Genomic DNA, 15044 nt, shown 5'->3' on the forward strand with positions numbered 1-15044 from the left:
GCATCTTGGTGGAACCTCACAGGACCATAGGGTCCCAGGCTGCAGGCCCTCTGTAGCTGCACTCATGGAGGCTCCATCCAGTAAACCATTGAGCATTTCACAGAATTTCCCTGAATTTTGTGGAGGTTTTCTGCAGTACTTGGTGAGCACAACCACTAGCACAATGGTGAGGTCATTGAGTCCAAGCACCTACTTGAAAGCGTTTGGTGAAAGCCTTGTGAGAAACATGACTCTAGCAGTCGTGGTGTAAATGCAGTGGATGAAAAGGGTCTCCTGTTCACAGCAGTATAGGGCTGACTCTGCTCCCTTGTACTGTAAGTGCATTAATGTTTTCCTGTAGGTAGGGCCAGTTTAACGAGTGTCCCACTTCCTATGGCTATTTTAATCCTTCTCGCTGAAGGAACTGGATTTGCTAATTGTTATTTTTCTGCTTTGAGGATTAACTGATGTTTGGGGAAGAGCCAGCACTGTGCTAACCTGAGGTAAGGCATGAAGGGAAGTGAGGTGGGACTGAAGATGGTGGAGCAGTTGCATGATCTGTGAACTTTCTGAATTCTCACCTCTGTATTTATGTGATAATAGAGTCATAACCTCTAGTAAGGTTTATTTATGCTGTTCCAAGAAATTATTTCCTGGAGTGTTGWAGTGTTTTTCCAGTGTGGATTTCCTCCTTATGTCTGAGAACTTGCTCTGCGCTTGGAACTTGAAAATAAAACCAGATCTGTTGGGAAGGGAATGCCTGTGAACAAAAGACCTGGAGGCTGAGATGAACGGGTTAATAATAAGCAGGAAGAGAGAGACTGCAGCCCTAGAATTTGTTTTGAGACAAAGGACAACAAAGTCAGTGTGGGAAACGCCCTACACTGTCTGGCAAATTTGTCTGTCTCCTCAGCCCCACAATGAATTGAAAGCAAAACCTCAAGACAATGAAGATAAGATAGTGGTTTGGCAGCAACTACAAGGAAAGAGTATGTATCCGGATCAAATAAACATGGTGAAGCCATAAGAATTCAGGTTAATCTGAAAATATTGTTACAAGAGCTCTTGACTGTCAAGCTCTTCTTTAAAGGAGCAAACAAAGGCAGAGATGTTTTCTGAAATACCCTGTTTGGAAGCTGCAGGGGAACAGGAGTAGCGCTCTCTGTGGAGGGTGTGAGAGGATGGACTGTGCTGTTTAGTACCTCGATTGAATCCATCTCCTGTTTTTTGTTTTAAGGAGTCTGGTTCGAGTTTGGGGCATTTTTTTTGTGAAATTTTGGCTCAACCATACTTGGCTCTGGCAGAGATCAGGAAAGCCACCCATCAAGCTTGTTTGTTAGTGTTAATCCATGCTACCTTTTTAAAATGAAAGGTAAACTGCTTTCTTGCTTTCAGAGACGCTTTGCAACTGGCCTGCTGGCACTGAGATTTATTGCAATCCTGTTTCCTGAAACCACATATTTCACATAAGCAGCTCCAACATGCAGACACACGCAAACAGACAGATGGACACCTATACGCAGGCACATACACACAGACACTCGGCTTTTCCAACTTTGCCCGTGACTCTGCCTTCGCAGCTGCAGGAATAAATCACTGCAGAGCAAAGTGACCCTACCTAACTGACAAACAGATGAGGAATGCAGCCAATGGTAGTATTTTATATGCTGCTAGATGGCAAATGCTCTGTGTGTGTTTTTATATATATAAAAAAATATGTCTATATATAAAAAACTGTGTATGTACTTGCATATATGTATGTGTGTGTGTATATATATATACACACATACACTGTATAGAGCTGTGTGTGTGTGTATGTATATATATATGTGTATATATATGTGTGTGTATATATATATACAGGCACATACACAACATACACAGCTTTTTGGTGTAAAATCCACTATACCATATGGTTTGAGGTATTTCCCTGGTGTTATCCATGCTGACAGAAATATGCCCTGAGACTTGACAGTTTGGGAAGCCATACTTGCTGATAAGGTTTCTTTGGACTTACCTTGTTTCCCATTGTAGGCTCTCTTGGTGAAGGAATTAGGAGTAATGTTTGCCTGCCCTGTGCTCTATCTTGGTTGCATCCTAAATTAATCTACTTTCTGGATCTCTGGCAAATATATATATAAAAAATAATGAGAGCTAGCAGGTTACAGTTATGACTTCAGGCTCCCTTGGTTAAAGATTCCCCATCTTCTTCATGCATTCAAGGACTGAGGCTTCAGGGTGTTCCACAGTAGTTCCTGAAAAAAAATCTTTGCATAATTCTGTGCAAATAAACTCTCAATTGGGAAAACAGTACAGGTCAAGTTCTTCCTCTTCCAGTCACTCTTTAAAATGAAGATGCTCATTTTAAATGATTATGATTTAAATAATGCTCATCCTGCATTTCTGAGGATGTTGCAGATGTGGCTATTAGGTTGATGTGGCCTAGCCTTCAGAGCTTTTTGCTAAAATCCAACTTAGAAAACCCAGGACTTGCTATTGTACAAGCAAGTAGTCCTGCCTGGTGCTGGAAACATCAGTGTGACTAGGGGAATGAAAACAAAGAGCCTACCTGAAGGAGAGCGGGGTAAGATATGCAGAAAGCAGACAGTTATCCTGTGCCCAGCTGAGCAGACAATACGGTTTGGACTCCAGCTGTGCTTGCTATTTGTTGTTATGAAATTTCGTGAGCAATTCACAAAATCTAAAACCATCTTCCAATTTTTTTTTTTTTTTTTTTTTTTTTTTCCCAGAAATGCATCTGAATTCCCTGGACTGCTTTGCTTTTGCTTCTCTCAACCACTTTTGCTTTTCTCAACCTCTCATTTTCGCTTTAACCTTCCTTTAAGGCCACGGAAGGGCTGGAAATCATGAGGTTGCTTTGAATGTTTCACAGTAAGGAAAAGGTTTCACAGTGAGGAGCAGACAAGGAGGTGGGACTTGGTGACTCAAGCTGATAAAGCACCCTCTCCAGAGGCCCTCTGCAGGCAGCTGGAAGTGGACCTTGAAACGTCCTTCCACTTGTGTCTGCAGCTGTCCTGGGGGATCTCCAGCCCTCTGTCCCCCTCTTGCCCCTCTACTGCCAGCTTCAGTGTTCTCATGGAAATGGGGAAAAGGCACACCTGAGCACTCAGAAATCCCTCCTGACAGCTGGCTGCCTGGGGCTCTCCCACTGCCAAACTCCACGCCAGCTGAGCCAGGAGCCAACCATCAGGTGCCTGCACTGTTTTTTCCCTAGGACTGCTTTCTTTGGCACTTACAAGCTTTTGCCTTTCCTTTTTTATTATTTATTTATTTATTTTTGTTTATCCCTCCAGTGGAGATGTGGCTGGAGCCAGTAGTGCTTCCTGTGTTGCTAATGTAGCCAGCTGGGGTCCGTTTGTGTCTGCAGCCCATGAAATCCTTAGGCAGCTTCAGACTGAAACAAAACTCCTCCTTTCCCAAGGCAGAAGGTGCTTGTTGCTGCTGGGCTTCTGTTTTACATGACTATTATGCTTGAAAAGGAATCTGGAGTGCTTTTAAAATGCTGCTATTCTTCTGAATAGCACTGCCTGCCTCTCCAGAGTGCTGGCTGGTTGGGAGCCAGCAGAGAAGCAAAGGTGCTCCAGAGCCTCAGGTGTACAAAGGGGCAAAGCAGAGGGGGGACATCAGGGCTCTGCAGGATACTGATCTCCTGCAATGTGGCCATTGATCAGGGCTATCCAGTTGTTTCAGAGGCATGTTCAGCAGCAGCTCCTCTTCTGGGGAGTGCTTGCAAGGCTCTCTCCCTGCTGCTGGGTCCTGTGGCTGCCCTGAGACCAAAAGAACTGGAAAACTCTCAGATCTGCCAGAGATGTTGCATAGCTGGGACCTTGGCACCACAGTGCCAGGCCTCAGCCAGGCTATACCCCATTGCTTCAACAATTATTTTTTCCAGTCTGTCCTGTCTCTCGTTGCCTAGCATTGCTTGGCTTTTGCCAGATTAGTGAGGCTGTTATTTGGCCTGTTGCTCTTACAGTTTCTCTTCTACAGAAACATCCACCCACAATTTCTCTCTCTTCCAGGAAACTAGAGAAGCCTGTCAGCCCATTTGGCACTGGGCCTGACTCTCCCAGGTCACTCAACAGGAGAGCTTACCTGGGATGCTAGGGGCTCTTGGCTGCTGCATGGAAAACAACAATCTCCTACTCCCTGCGCTATGCTGGGGAAAATGCTTTAAAWTATATTTCAGGGACTACCACCCACCCCTTACCTCTAGACCCCCTGCTCCATTTTCTGCAGTTGTTTGATTCAGCACCAAGTTCCCATGGCTGCAGGGTTGGTGGCCCAAGACTCAGCAGTTGAATACCTGGGAGCCCAGACAAGCCCTACACTTTCTTAGGGGTGAGGTTTCTCCACAGTGCTGTTTGTTACAGTTTCTGAGAGCCCTGGGAGTCCTGCTGTTGGTAACTAAAGCAGCCCAGAAAGCAAGAGCAAGAATGGGAGGAGGAAGAATAAGGGATCATTTGAAAGGTACCTTTGGAAGGAAAGGTTTTCGTTTAAGTGGCAGAAACAAGCTGGACTGTGAACATGCAGCAAGGCCTGGTGTGTTTGGGCATCTTTGCTAAAGCAATGTTATGTATAACCCAGCTGTACTGCGTGCTTTCGTGCTTTGTTTGTGTTGAGTGAGAGCAAAACCCATGATGGTCAGAGACAAGCGCACTGCATGGCCAAGCATCGCCTCCCTCTCCAAGGTCATGGGATTTCAGCTGGGGAATGTGGGCAGCCTGGACTGATGCAAAACTCTGGGGTCCCTTCACAGCCCTGCTTGGAGCAGCTGTTTTGCCCCTCTGGCAGAAAGCAGGAAGGGAGAGTGCAATCGCTTTCTCCCTCTCTCCACTCTGCTTTAGGCAATGGGGTTGAGTAGAGTTCCATGGTCCTGGGTACCCTCTCATATCTGCCTCGCTAGATCAAGAGCTATAATGAGATGCTGCCTCTTCCTATTCCAGGCCTGTCAGGAAAGGGAGATGAAGGCTGATGAATGGCAAAGGGCCAATTTTCTGGGTTTGGGGGGGAAGATCACATTCCCTGTACAGGAAGATGTGGTACTGGCTCCCAGCACCAGGAAAAGCTGCAAATGCAGATGACTTGGGTCCAGAAAGCTGCAGCAGGGAGAGCAGCAGCAAGAAACAGCCCCTGTCCCTGCTGTGGCATGAAGGGCAACTAGCCCATCTCATCACCCTCTTGTTTGGCCCTTGGTAGCTTTTTCTCCACAGGGCTGAGTCGTGCCTGGGCTCTGGCATCCTTGGGCTAGGCTTGACAACCCCAAAGGAGGACCAGGAAGCACACCTTCCTGGGAAGTCCACTTTCCTAGGAATGCCCTGGGCATTTGCAGGTAAGTGGGAGAGAGGTGGCAGCTGCCCTGGCATGGCCCTGGCCTAGGCAGACTGGTTGAGGAGCTGTTAGAGGCATTGAAGATGCAAGATGAGACAAGATCCAGTTATTGCCTGCAGCCTTCATTAGGGCTGGCCTGCAACACTTAAGGAGCTCCTGGGAACCTGCACAAGCCTGTTCCTGGAGGTGACCTTGGTGCTTGGCAGCTCTGGCAGGGTATCTGAACGGCTCTGCAGCTGTTGCAAGCGTCCCAGCACCACCACTGTGCACTCCTGCTGCTAGATGCACATCAGAACAAGCACAGGGAGTGGGACTGGAAGGCAGGACTCTGCTCAGCTGGCACTTTTGCCAGGTATAGATATTTCAGGGGGCTGGAGTGGGTCTGCAATTACTAGGGGGCAATCTGGTGCACAGCTCTGACCCTCTGTAGTTCTTCCTGCTTGCTGATGGTCTCTGTGCTGAGTAATCTGCTAGGACAAGGAGTAAGGAAAGAAATGGGGGTGCAGAAAAATGGAGAAGGCTGTTACACAGTTAATGGAGCTGCACAGGGCCTATGTGCTCGGCAGTGCAATCGCAGAGCGCACCTGAACTGGCCCAGACATCAAACTGTCAGGTTACTGCTTGTTCAATCCATATCATTGTGGCTGCTCAGAGACTTGTAACTAGTTTCACAGGGTGCCCGATGCAAAGAGGTGCAAGTCCAGTGCTAGAGTCCACGGTTTATTTAAACCAGCACGGAGCTCCCCTACAGCTCTGCTGGTGTGAGGGATACTTGTGTCATTCCTGGGAGCCTGCTGTCACGTATCTGTACACATCAACAGTCTTAGTATGATACAGAGAATATGCAATTAATTACAAAAGGGGGCTGTATACACCCCAGCATCCAACTTAGTCATGTTCTGCCCCGCTCGACCCCACCTTCTGTGTCTGAGGTGTCCCTGCAGTGTGACCATAGGGGTCTGCTCTTCTCTATTCTGGGGCTTGCGCTGGCGCTGCTTGGGCTTGTGTGGCCCTGGTGTCACTGCTGCAGTAACACTGGGGTAGAGAGCAGCAAGGAAAATGCAGCTGCCTGGGGACTTGCATGGCCCGAGCTGAAATCCTGACAGTTAACAGTGTGAGAGCCAGAGAGTGGTGGTGCTGGCCCCAGGCAGCTTGGAGAAACAAAACACAGAGAAAAATGAGGCTTGGTCAGAAGAGAGGAGTGAAGGCGAGGCCTGGTGTGAAGCTCCTTGGCTCTGTGGTCCTGTGTATTTGAGCTGCCCTCTGCCTTGCAGGATGGACCAGCTTGCTCACAGCACCCTGGAGTCAACTCAGCGCCAGGGATCTGCAGTACCCCCTCCCCATGTGCAGCCTCCCCAGCTGCGACTCCAGCACATGGCACCATTAAAGCTGCTGCAGGGTTGACTGCTCCCTGGGAACAGAAGATCAGGGCAGTTTGCTGACTTTTCCTCGCTTTCAGGGATTTGTATGTGCTGAGAAGCATTTGGGATCTGCAGGTGCTACTGCTTTTGACAGCCTGCTGATGGCCAGCCCAGAAGCACCTCAACCTGACAGGTCTCCAGCTTGCCCTGGCTTTCCCTGTTCTGACCAGCTTCCCTAAGGCTCTGGGCAGCAGCACTGCACCCTCTCAATGGTGTGACACCTCTGTGTTTGCTTGGAGACAGGAAGGAGATGATGATACAGAGGCACTATGCACTGGCCTCTGCTGGTGCAGGGTCACTGGGGATGTCCATGTTCAGGAAAAATGTGTGTTTCTGCCATGTGCTTAGGTGTGGCCGCTTCTGCTGGTAATGAATCCAGCTTTGTGGCTCTGCTCTTTGACCCTCTGAAGCTGATTGCTAGTGTTACTCCAGGCTTTAACTAGCCTGAAATAAAATTCCTTCATATCTTCCTGATTACTGATGCCCACGAGTGCTGGATCTCCTGCATACCTGCAGGCAGAGTAGGGAGGAAGACCAGCCCTGTGGCTATGCGCACCACACTGCTGCTCTCTGCTAAACCTGATTTCTGGCCTGACACCTTCCGCACTGTGCTCCTTGGCAGCTCACACCTGGTTTGCCATGTCCAGCAGTGCGATTTGCATGTTTGGACTTGCAGAGGATTGTCATGCTGTGGGGAGGATTTCTATTGCAGTTGTGGATGTGACCTATGTGCCTTTATCTTGATGGGGATGGGAGACAGGTGGGTGCATGTTGCAAGGCATCTTGGTGATATGACTCTTGCTAGAGGCCTGTGTTCCCTATGTATCCTTACCCAAACTCTAGCAGTCCTTGTGTGCCCGCCAGCTCCCTGGACAGGGCAGGCTGCTGCTGGAGCTGGTGCGACAGCTGTTTCATGTTCCCTGCTCCATTTGCTCAGAGAGGAGCTGGGCAGGTCATATGCTAGCAGGGTGTGAAATAATCCTTCATGCATGTCCCTCTTTAGCCCTCAGAGAGCAGACTCTTCCTGGCTCATTAGTTTCCTCTCCTTTACTCTCCAAAGGGCCAGGCTTGCAGTGGCTGTGGGACTTGTCCTCTCTTGTATAGCACTGACACACCAGGTCTTTATGGGGAGCTACATGCTGGGCCCTCCTCCGGCTTTGTCCCTCTCCACAAGGGACAATATGTGGAGGGCTTTAAACTGCACCACGTCCCCATGGGTTGGACTCCAGCTGTTCGGCTGCCATCCCACACAGGTGAAGGCAACAGGACTCTGAGGACTGTCTGTGGGCCATACAGGAGAGTCACTATGGAAGGAGCAGGTTTGGTAAGAGGATGGACATGAGGATGAGGAAGATGTCACAGGTCAAGCCGGAAAGCCCCAAAATAGCTGGCTGCCGCATCATTGTAGTCAATGGCCAGGGAGGAGACAGAGACGAAGAGCTCATCGCCAGCTTTGAGCTCAAACAGTCCCCCCTGGTAGAGAGCGTGAAGACCATAGTTTGCCTCAGGTGCCCAGCACTTGGTGCCAACTCCTTTGAGCAGGAGGATGGGTTGGCTGTAGGAGGTCTTCCAGTTGATGCACTGCACAAGCTGAGGGACAGAGATGCGGGTGCTGGCCCCATCGCTGGGGTAGCGGAAGTAGATCTGGGAATAGACGTAGTACTTGCCTGCCTGATTTACCCGCAGCCGGCCATCCCGATACGTGATGTTCTGCAGGTGTGAGTGGATAGTGCTGTCTTCCCAACGGGCGATGGCATGGCGGCAGGACTGGGAGAGGTTCCCGAAGCGCTTGGAGCTTCCTGGGGAGAGGCAGAAGAGTCATGGAGGAGAGGAAGCTCTTCTGGATAGTACACATCAGGGTGGGGACAAGGGAGGGGTTGACTCAATCTGCCTCCAACAGTGACCCTAGTCCCCAACTTGGAGGTGTGGAAAAGATGCTCTTGGAGTAGAGAGGAGGAACAGGTCTCTAGCTGTCACTAAATCCTTTCTCCCAGGCTGGTCCCTTGCCCTTGGGTGGAATCTTTTCTTTATTCCCTTTTTGAAAACCCTCTGGTGCTCAGCCGGGTTCCCAAACTCACCATCTTGGGCCAGGCTCTGTGGGCGGAGAGTTAGATGTGCTGAGGGCTTGCCGGGTGCTTTGGAAGAAGCCTGCCCCTCTGAGATGTTGAAGTAGCTCTGCTGGGCTTCTGCGAAGAAAGGTACAAATGGCTGTAAAGGCCAGAGCAGTTAGGGACCCCCAGCTCCATGCTGGCAAAGCATGTCCTTACTGAGCAGGCAGGGAAGTGCCCCACTGACTTTCAAAGAGGGAAGTTCCTTGGGGAAGGAAATGTCTAGTCAATGATTAACTAACATTTTAGCACTGACCCCTGGGCAGACAATCTCTGACTCCTTAGACTCCAAACAGACATACAGGGCTGTTCCTCCAGACTGTGCCTGGGGATGTATGCCCTTCACCTGCCCAGCAGGAAAGGCCTTGCTCCCCTCCTGCCCCACTTTGTGGCCGCAGTGCTGTACCTGATGAGAGTTTGCGCCAGGAGTGACCAAGCACCACCCGTCCCACTGGCATCCCTGGCTGCATGCTGAGCTGCGCCCACGTCAACTGTGACTCCATCTGTCTGGCCGTGAGAGACTGGCTTTATCACAGCAACCTGGTCCCAAGTGAACATGTCCTCAATGCTTTGCAGCTCCAATCCCCCTGGAATGGAGTCCCAGTTTGTACCCTCAGATTCCAGCTGAAAGGAACTCACCCTTTACTGTGCTCCTGCGCATAACATTCTCTGTCACCTGAACCGAGAGAAGAAAAACAGTCCCATGGTTTAAAGGTGTAAAGGATGTTCCCCGCTCCCCCATCCCTCTCATCTCTCCGTTGTCCTTCATGCTTATGTCTCTGGGCTCCACCASCCCTTTTGATGCACAGACCGACAAAAAGCCTGGCATGCAGCCCCTCTCCTCTGACCTCTATTAAATCAAGCATTGTAATTGCCCTCTACCATTCTTTGCTGAGGCTGATGAGGAAAATGAGGTGGGGAGGCAGGTGGGATCTCCGCATTTGGGTGCCTCAGTCTCCCCTTTCCTCTCAGCCAGCAGATCCAGGCTTACCATTGTCGCATAGGCTTTGATGGTGTTGGCCAACTTGAGGCAGGACTGGTTGCTGATCAGCTCCTCCAAGTTTGAGCCCTCCTGCTGCTGGTTGATAAGCTGCAAACATCTCAGCTCCTCTGAGCTCCCCTGTGACTGGGCTTTGAGCTGGAATGGAAATACCTGGATGTCTACACATTAAATGGAAGAGTTGAGGGCAGTGGCTTGGCTGGAGGGGGCAGTGGGGATCCCTGTGCACAGGGTGGTCCCCTTTGGCATGGCTCCTCTAGTGTAAGAGCTCTCACAGCTGGACCAAGAAGTGGAGAATACCTCTGAACTGCAGTCCCAGAGCTGGTGGTGGGACAGAATGGTGCTGTCAAAACGGAAAGGGAGACTGTATTGGCACTAGTGGGAAGGAGTTAATCGGCAAGAGGCTGGGGTGGAGCCTGAGCACTGTCCCAGATCTGCTTTATGATTTGGACAGTCTAAATCTTATCTCATCCTCTCACAGTCCTCAAGAGCTGGCAGAAGTGGGTCTTGTTTGTCCCAGCTCTTGGGGAAATGTAACAGCCTGTTTTGAGGAGTCCTAGTGCTGAGCATGAGGAGGACTCAGGTGCAAGTGACTCTTGCAAAGCCGCAGAGCGCTGACTGAAGAAGAACGAAAATTTCCCTTTCTCTATCTCCTTCCTCCTCTTCTGCTTCTGTCCTGGGGGACTGGGCTTCTCAAACAGCAAAATCATCCTCGGCTTTGAACAAGATATTCACAGAGCCTGGGGAAGCAGTTGCCCTGCAATGCTTGGCCCTGTTCTGAGGCTGCCTGTAGCTGCACCCTGCAGAAGAATGGCTGCAGCTTGAGGCTGGAAATGCTGAGGAAGCCTGGCCCATGCTCTTGGTGCTTTAATTATCACTGCTGAGCTAAGCTGGAGCTGCAAAAGGCAATCTCACACAGCTCTTCCCTTCCAGCTGCTGAGCCACACTGGCTGGCAGCTGGATCCCAAGTGCTCACAGTGCTGCATCAGCCTGGGATGGGAAACCTTCCTCAATGTGATGTGGCCTGCTGAATGGTGAGTTACCCCTTCACAGCGTGTCCCTGGGCTGACGTGGCTCAGCCCTGATTCTGCAGCCCCAGTGTGGCTGGCTATAGGATCTTAGTACATTGGGCTGCTCTATCAGATGGGGGGAAATTGAAGCACAGATGGATGGCTGCCCTGAAATCAGTGCACCAATGACTGGGAATAGATATAGGCACCTTGACCATCCTGCTCTTATCACCTAGATCATTCTCAGATCCCAGAATAGGACTTAGGAGTTCTTGGGCTTGGGCCTGGCCATGTTGTCAGTCCCTGCAGCATCCTGCACATTCCCATCTCCCATCAGACTCCTGCCTACCTGCTTCCCTCAGCTACAGTTGTAGATTGCTCATTTTGTCTGATATTTCTTCCACACCATCTACCACCATGGTCCCTCACTGATGTTCAGGATCAATACAGAGATGCTAGTACTGGTAAAAAGACTGTGTGAGGTAAGATAAATTTGGCAGAGGGTAGGTACCACTGGGCAAGCAATCTGTCCAAACAAAGGCTGACTGGAAGAACTAGGAGATGGGAGGCAGTGATGAGCTGAGGGTGGGGAGGGGTGATATGGTGGCTCACACATCTGGGTACAGTGACTCCCACATCCGGATGACTGGGAGACAGGCAAGGGAAGCCCTGGGATTGTTTTGCCTGGGGTGGGTTCAGTCAGGTGGGCTGCAGTCATGCAAAGGTCACCTGTATGAGTAGGTACATGCTGCCATGTAAATCCCTATGTTATGGGACTGCTCACATGATACTTGGCAACATATGCATGTGTTTGGGCAAAGCCAGCACATGCTACTGCTCCACATTGCCAGAAGTGCGAAATATGACATGCACCAGCATAACCTCGGCAGCGCTTGTCCAATGGGTCCAGGTAATGAGGGTGGCACACTCCCAGAAGTAGAATGGCCACTGCCACCCATCTGGCACTGACTGCTTCATGCTGAATTGCCTTGACTAAAGCTGGCTATGATGGGCAATGTGCACCACTGACATGTCTCTCATTGCAGGATAACCACTCTGTTTTTCTGTCCATCTGTGTCCCCACACAGGGACCTAGTGCTGGGTAGGGTGGGGAGGAGGAGACTTGTGTTTTAAATCAAGTGCAAAGTGATAAGGTAAGTTTTGTAAAACTGGAGGCCCAAGCAGTTTTGTGTGTGTGTCTTTGGGTGGGGGCAGGCTGGCAGCACTGAGCAACACAATCCTCTCAGACAAGCCGAGCTCTGACCATCTACCTGCACTGGTAGCACTGGTTGCATACAAGGATCCAGCAACTAGCCTCCCAAATAAGAGAGTTGAGGACACTTAGGTGGCCTCCTCCTTGCCCAGCTCTCTCCTGTTGTGTGTCTGCCTGCATTCTTCTCTGTGGTGTCTTCCATGTAAAGCCCCCAGAGTGGATGCCACAGTGGGGATGGAAACAAACCCCAAAGAGCGGGCTGGAGTCTGCTCAGACAAATGCCCAGCCAGGCACCAGTCAGGCTGTTCCTCCTGCATGCATGGCTAGCTCTGATCTCCCCAGCAGGGCTTTTGCTTTTTGTGTTTTGTTTGGTTGGTTGGTTGGTTTTTAATTGTGGTTTTCTGCAATGCTTGGCACTTCAGGGCCTTTTTCTTGATGGGTTCTTCTCAGGGCTGATCGTTAATATTAGTGGAACTGCCCAGAAAACTGCTTGGCTGTCCTTAATTTCTCTCACCTCACACCAATGATCCCTCCTGTTTGATGTTTTCCCTGCCTTAGCACCCAGTTCTGCAGGGGCAAAAGGACCTGTTAACAGGCTTAGGCCTGTCCTGCACTGGGTTGTTATAGCAAGGACTGTATCTTTGCACTGCAATGGGGTTGATGCTGTGGCTGGGACCCAGTGTTTTAGGGCTGGTGGTGTCTAACAAGTGGCAGCATTGCAGGTCAGTTGCTGAGCTCCAGGGAAGGTTGGCTGTTGGGCCATAGCACCTGGTCCACAGGGTGCCAGGGCTGGGAATTGTTTGATATTAGTGATGCTGACAGGAGCTGGGCAAGGCTATATGCCTGCAAGATTATTTGATGTGATTAAGGCCAAAACAAGCACATAAGACCTCCTGGTATTGGAGGTTTTCCTCACCTAGGCCTCTTGAAGCAGGTGAGAAGGCCTTAGCTGTCCTGGAGCATGAGCAGGATGAGAATGGTGGTGGCAGTGTATAGGGAGAAGATGGGGTAAGAACCAGGAGTAAATGTGGCCTGGAGTCTAGGGTACGGAGTCCCTCCTTCCACATCTGGCTCTGCAGCACCAGGTGGAGCTTGAGACAGGGGCTCCATCCCTCCCATTGCTATCTGTGGTTCTGGACAAAGCCCATGGCAGGAGGTCATTTCCCCTTCCACATCTGGATCTATAGCTTCGGATGGAGCCTGAAGTGGGGGCTCCCTTCTCCCATATCTGGATACACAGCTCCAGATCGAGGCCAGGGCAGGGGTGTCCCATCTCCACATCTGGATCCATTCTGGACAGAGCCCAGGAAAGGCATGCCCTCCCTCCATACCTGGATCCACAATTCGAGATGAAGCCCAGCACAGAATGACCCTCTTCCACATCTGGAGTTGTGGTTCTGGATGGAGCCCAGGGCAGGAGGTCCCTCCCACCAAATCTGGTTCCACAGCTCCTGAAGGAGGCCAGAGCAGGGGTGTCCCATCTCCACATCTGGATCCACTTCTCCAGATGGAGCCTGGGCCGGGAGGCTTTGTCTCTATCCAACTGGATTCGCAGCTCCAGCCTGAGCCCCGGGCAGTGGCTGTGCCCACAGCTCCCCGGCACGGTGGCAGCACCAAAACCCGCACCCACCGGGAAAACCCGCTGGGAAGCACTCCTAGCCGCCTGTCCCCGGTGAGCAAAACCCAACGTGTGTGGGGAGAGCAGTCTGAGACTTACCTGCAGCTGGTGAGGATCCCTGAAGGGAGGCAGCTCCCTGTCTCGGGAGAGTCGGGTGCTCAGGGGCTCCCCCTGCCCCTGGGTTGCCGGCCCGATCCCCGCTGGTCTCTCTCCCTCCCCCGTCGGCAGCCTGCACCGGAACAGCCCGGGAGGTGGAGGCGGGGAGGCGTTGCGAGACAAAAGCTCTCGCCTCCCCGCCCTCTGCAGGCTCTGTCGGGGCAATCGCGCCCGGCGGGCTCACCTTAGAGATGGCCATGGTGAAGTAGACGAAGAGCCCGGTGGTGGAGGCGATCTGCAGGGCCAGGATAGCCATGACGGCTATGCTGCCCCACAGTGAGCCGCAGCGCCGCCGCCGCGGGCCGCTGGGGCCGAGGCCGGCCGCCAGCATGCGGGCCGCCGAGCCGCCGCTGTCGGAGCGCAGGTACTGCCCGGCGCTGGGCTGCTGCGGGGCCATGGCTCGGCTCGGCCCGGCCCGGCAGCCACCGTCTCTGCCCGCTGCTGCCCCGCGCCCGTCGCGCTCCGGAGCGGCCGCGGCGGGAGGGACCGGCCGCGGGGCGGGGCGCGCCAGGACGGGGCGGCCCCGCGCGCCGGACCAGCCCCGTGCATCTGCGGCGCTGGGGACATGGCATGCGAGGGCAGTTCCTCGGGGTGGGGATCGAGGAGGGACGCAGGGACTGAGGGGGTCCCTGAGGTTGGGAGCCGTGGGTGACCCCCCCCCCCAGGACAAGGAGGGACCAAAGGTGCCCACAGGGACTGAGGGAGGTCATGGGGGATGGGGCCCAAGGGTAGCCCTGGGGACACAAGCACTGAGGGAGCCCCCAGAACAGAGTCCAAGAGAGGACACAGGAATCACAGGTGGCTCCGGGGTCTGGGGAGTAAGTGTGGAAACAGAGTCTGGCCTGCAGAGTCATCTGCAGAAGGAGGGGGGCTGTGTTTGCGTAAGGTCTACTGGAATAGGGTTATAGGTCCTCTGAGATCGCCAGTGGGATTTCTCACACCACTGCTCTGGGGCAATTTGAGCACCAGCAGGATGATGGGGGTGACAACGCAGGGCTGGGGGCATCCAGCTCTAGGCAGTGAGAAACCTGGGCTGCCTGGGCTGGAAAGGGAAGGTCCTGGGCAAGGAGGACCGTGTGTGACCCAGATTTAGATGATGGGCCACCACGTCCCTGCAGGGCACTGGCCAGTGGCTGTGGCAAGAGGTCAGCTGACCGCCCTGAGAGGCTCAGAGAAGCAAAGGTTTGCAG

At 52.1% G+C, this 15044-nt stretch overlaps 1 protein-coding gene across 1 annotated transcript; it reads right to left on the bottom strand.

The window, feature by feature from the left end:
• Window positions 1-6032: 6032 nt before the first annotated feature.
• Window positions 6033-14335, bottom strand: LOC146584742 (tumor necrosis factor ligand superfamily member 10-like). Its single transcript, XM_085324378.1, has 5 exons — window positions 14039-14335; window positions 9849-9995; window positions 9497-9533; window positions 8828-8935; window positions 6033-8548 (listed from the first exon to the last, which is right to left on the bottom strand). Exons 1-5 carry the CDS (start codon window positions 14249-14251, stop codon window positions 8106-8108), a joined length of 948 nt encoding a protein of 315 aa, XP_085180504.1. The 5' UTR covers window positions 14252-14335; the 3' UTR covers window positions 6033-8105.
• Between the last annotated feature and the right edge of the window lie 709 nt (window positions 14336-15044).

Source organism: Rhea americana, unplaced genomic scaffold, assembly GCF_003343005.1.
Source record: "Rhea americana isolate MKP2758 unplaced genomic scaffold, rheAme1 scaffold_90, whole genome shotgun sequence".
Taxonomy (NCBI): Eukaryota; Metazoa; Chordata; class Aves; order Rheiformes; family Rheidae; genus Rhea; species Rhea americana.

Bases quoted from the DNA above. Each gene is read 5' to 3' on its own strand.
- LOC146584742 (XM_085324378.1), bottom strand. From the start codon at position 14,251: ATGGCCCCGCAGCAGCCCAGCGCCGGGCAGTACCTGCGCTCCGACAGC. The intron at 9,996-14,038 runs GTGAGCCCGCCG...TTTCCATTCCAG, and splicing joins TCACCATGGCCATCTCTAAG to CTCAAAGCCCAGTCACAGGG. The intron at 8,936-9,496 runs GTGAGTTCCTTT...CTTTCTTCGCAG, and splicing joins GCGCAGGAGCACAGTAAAGG to AAGCCCAGCAGAGCTACTTC.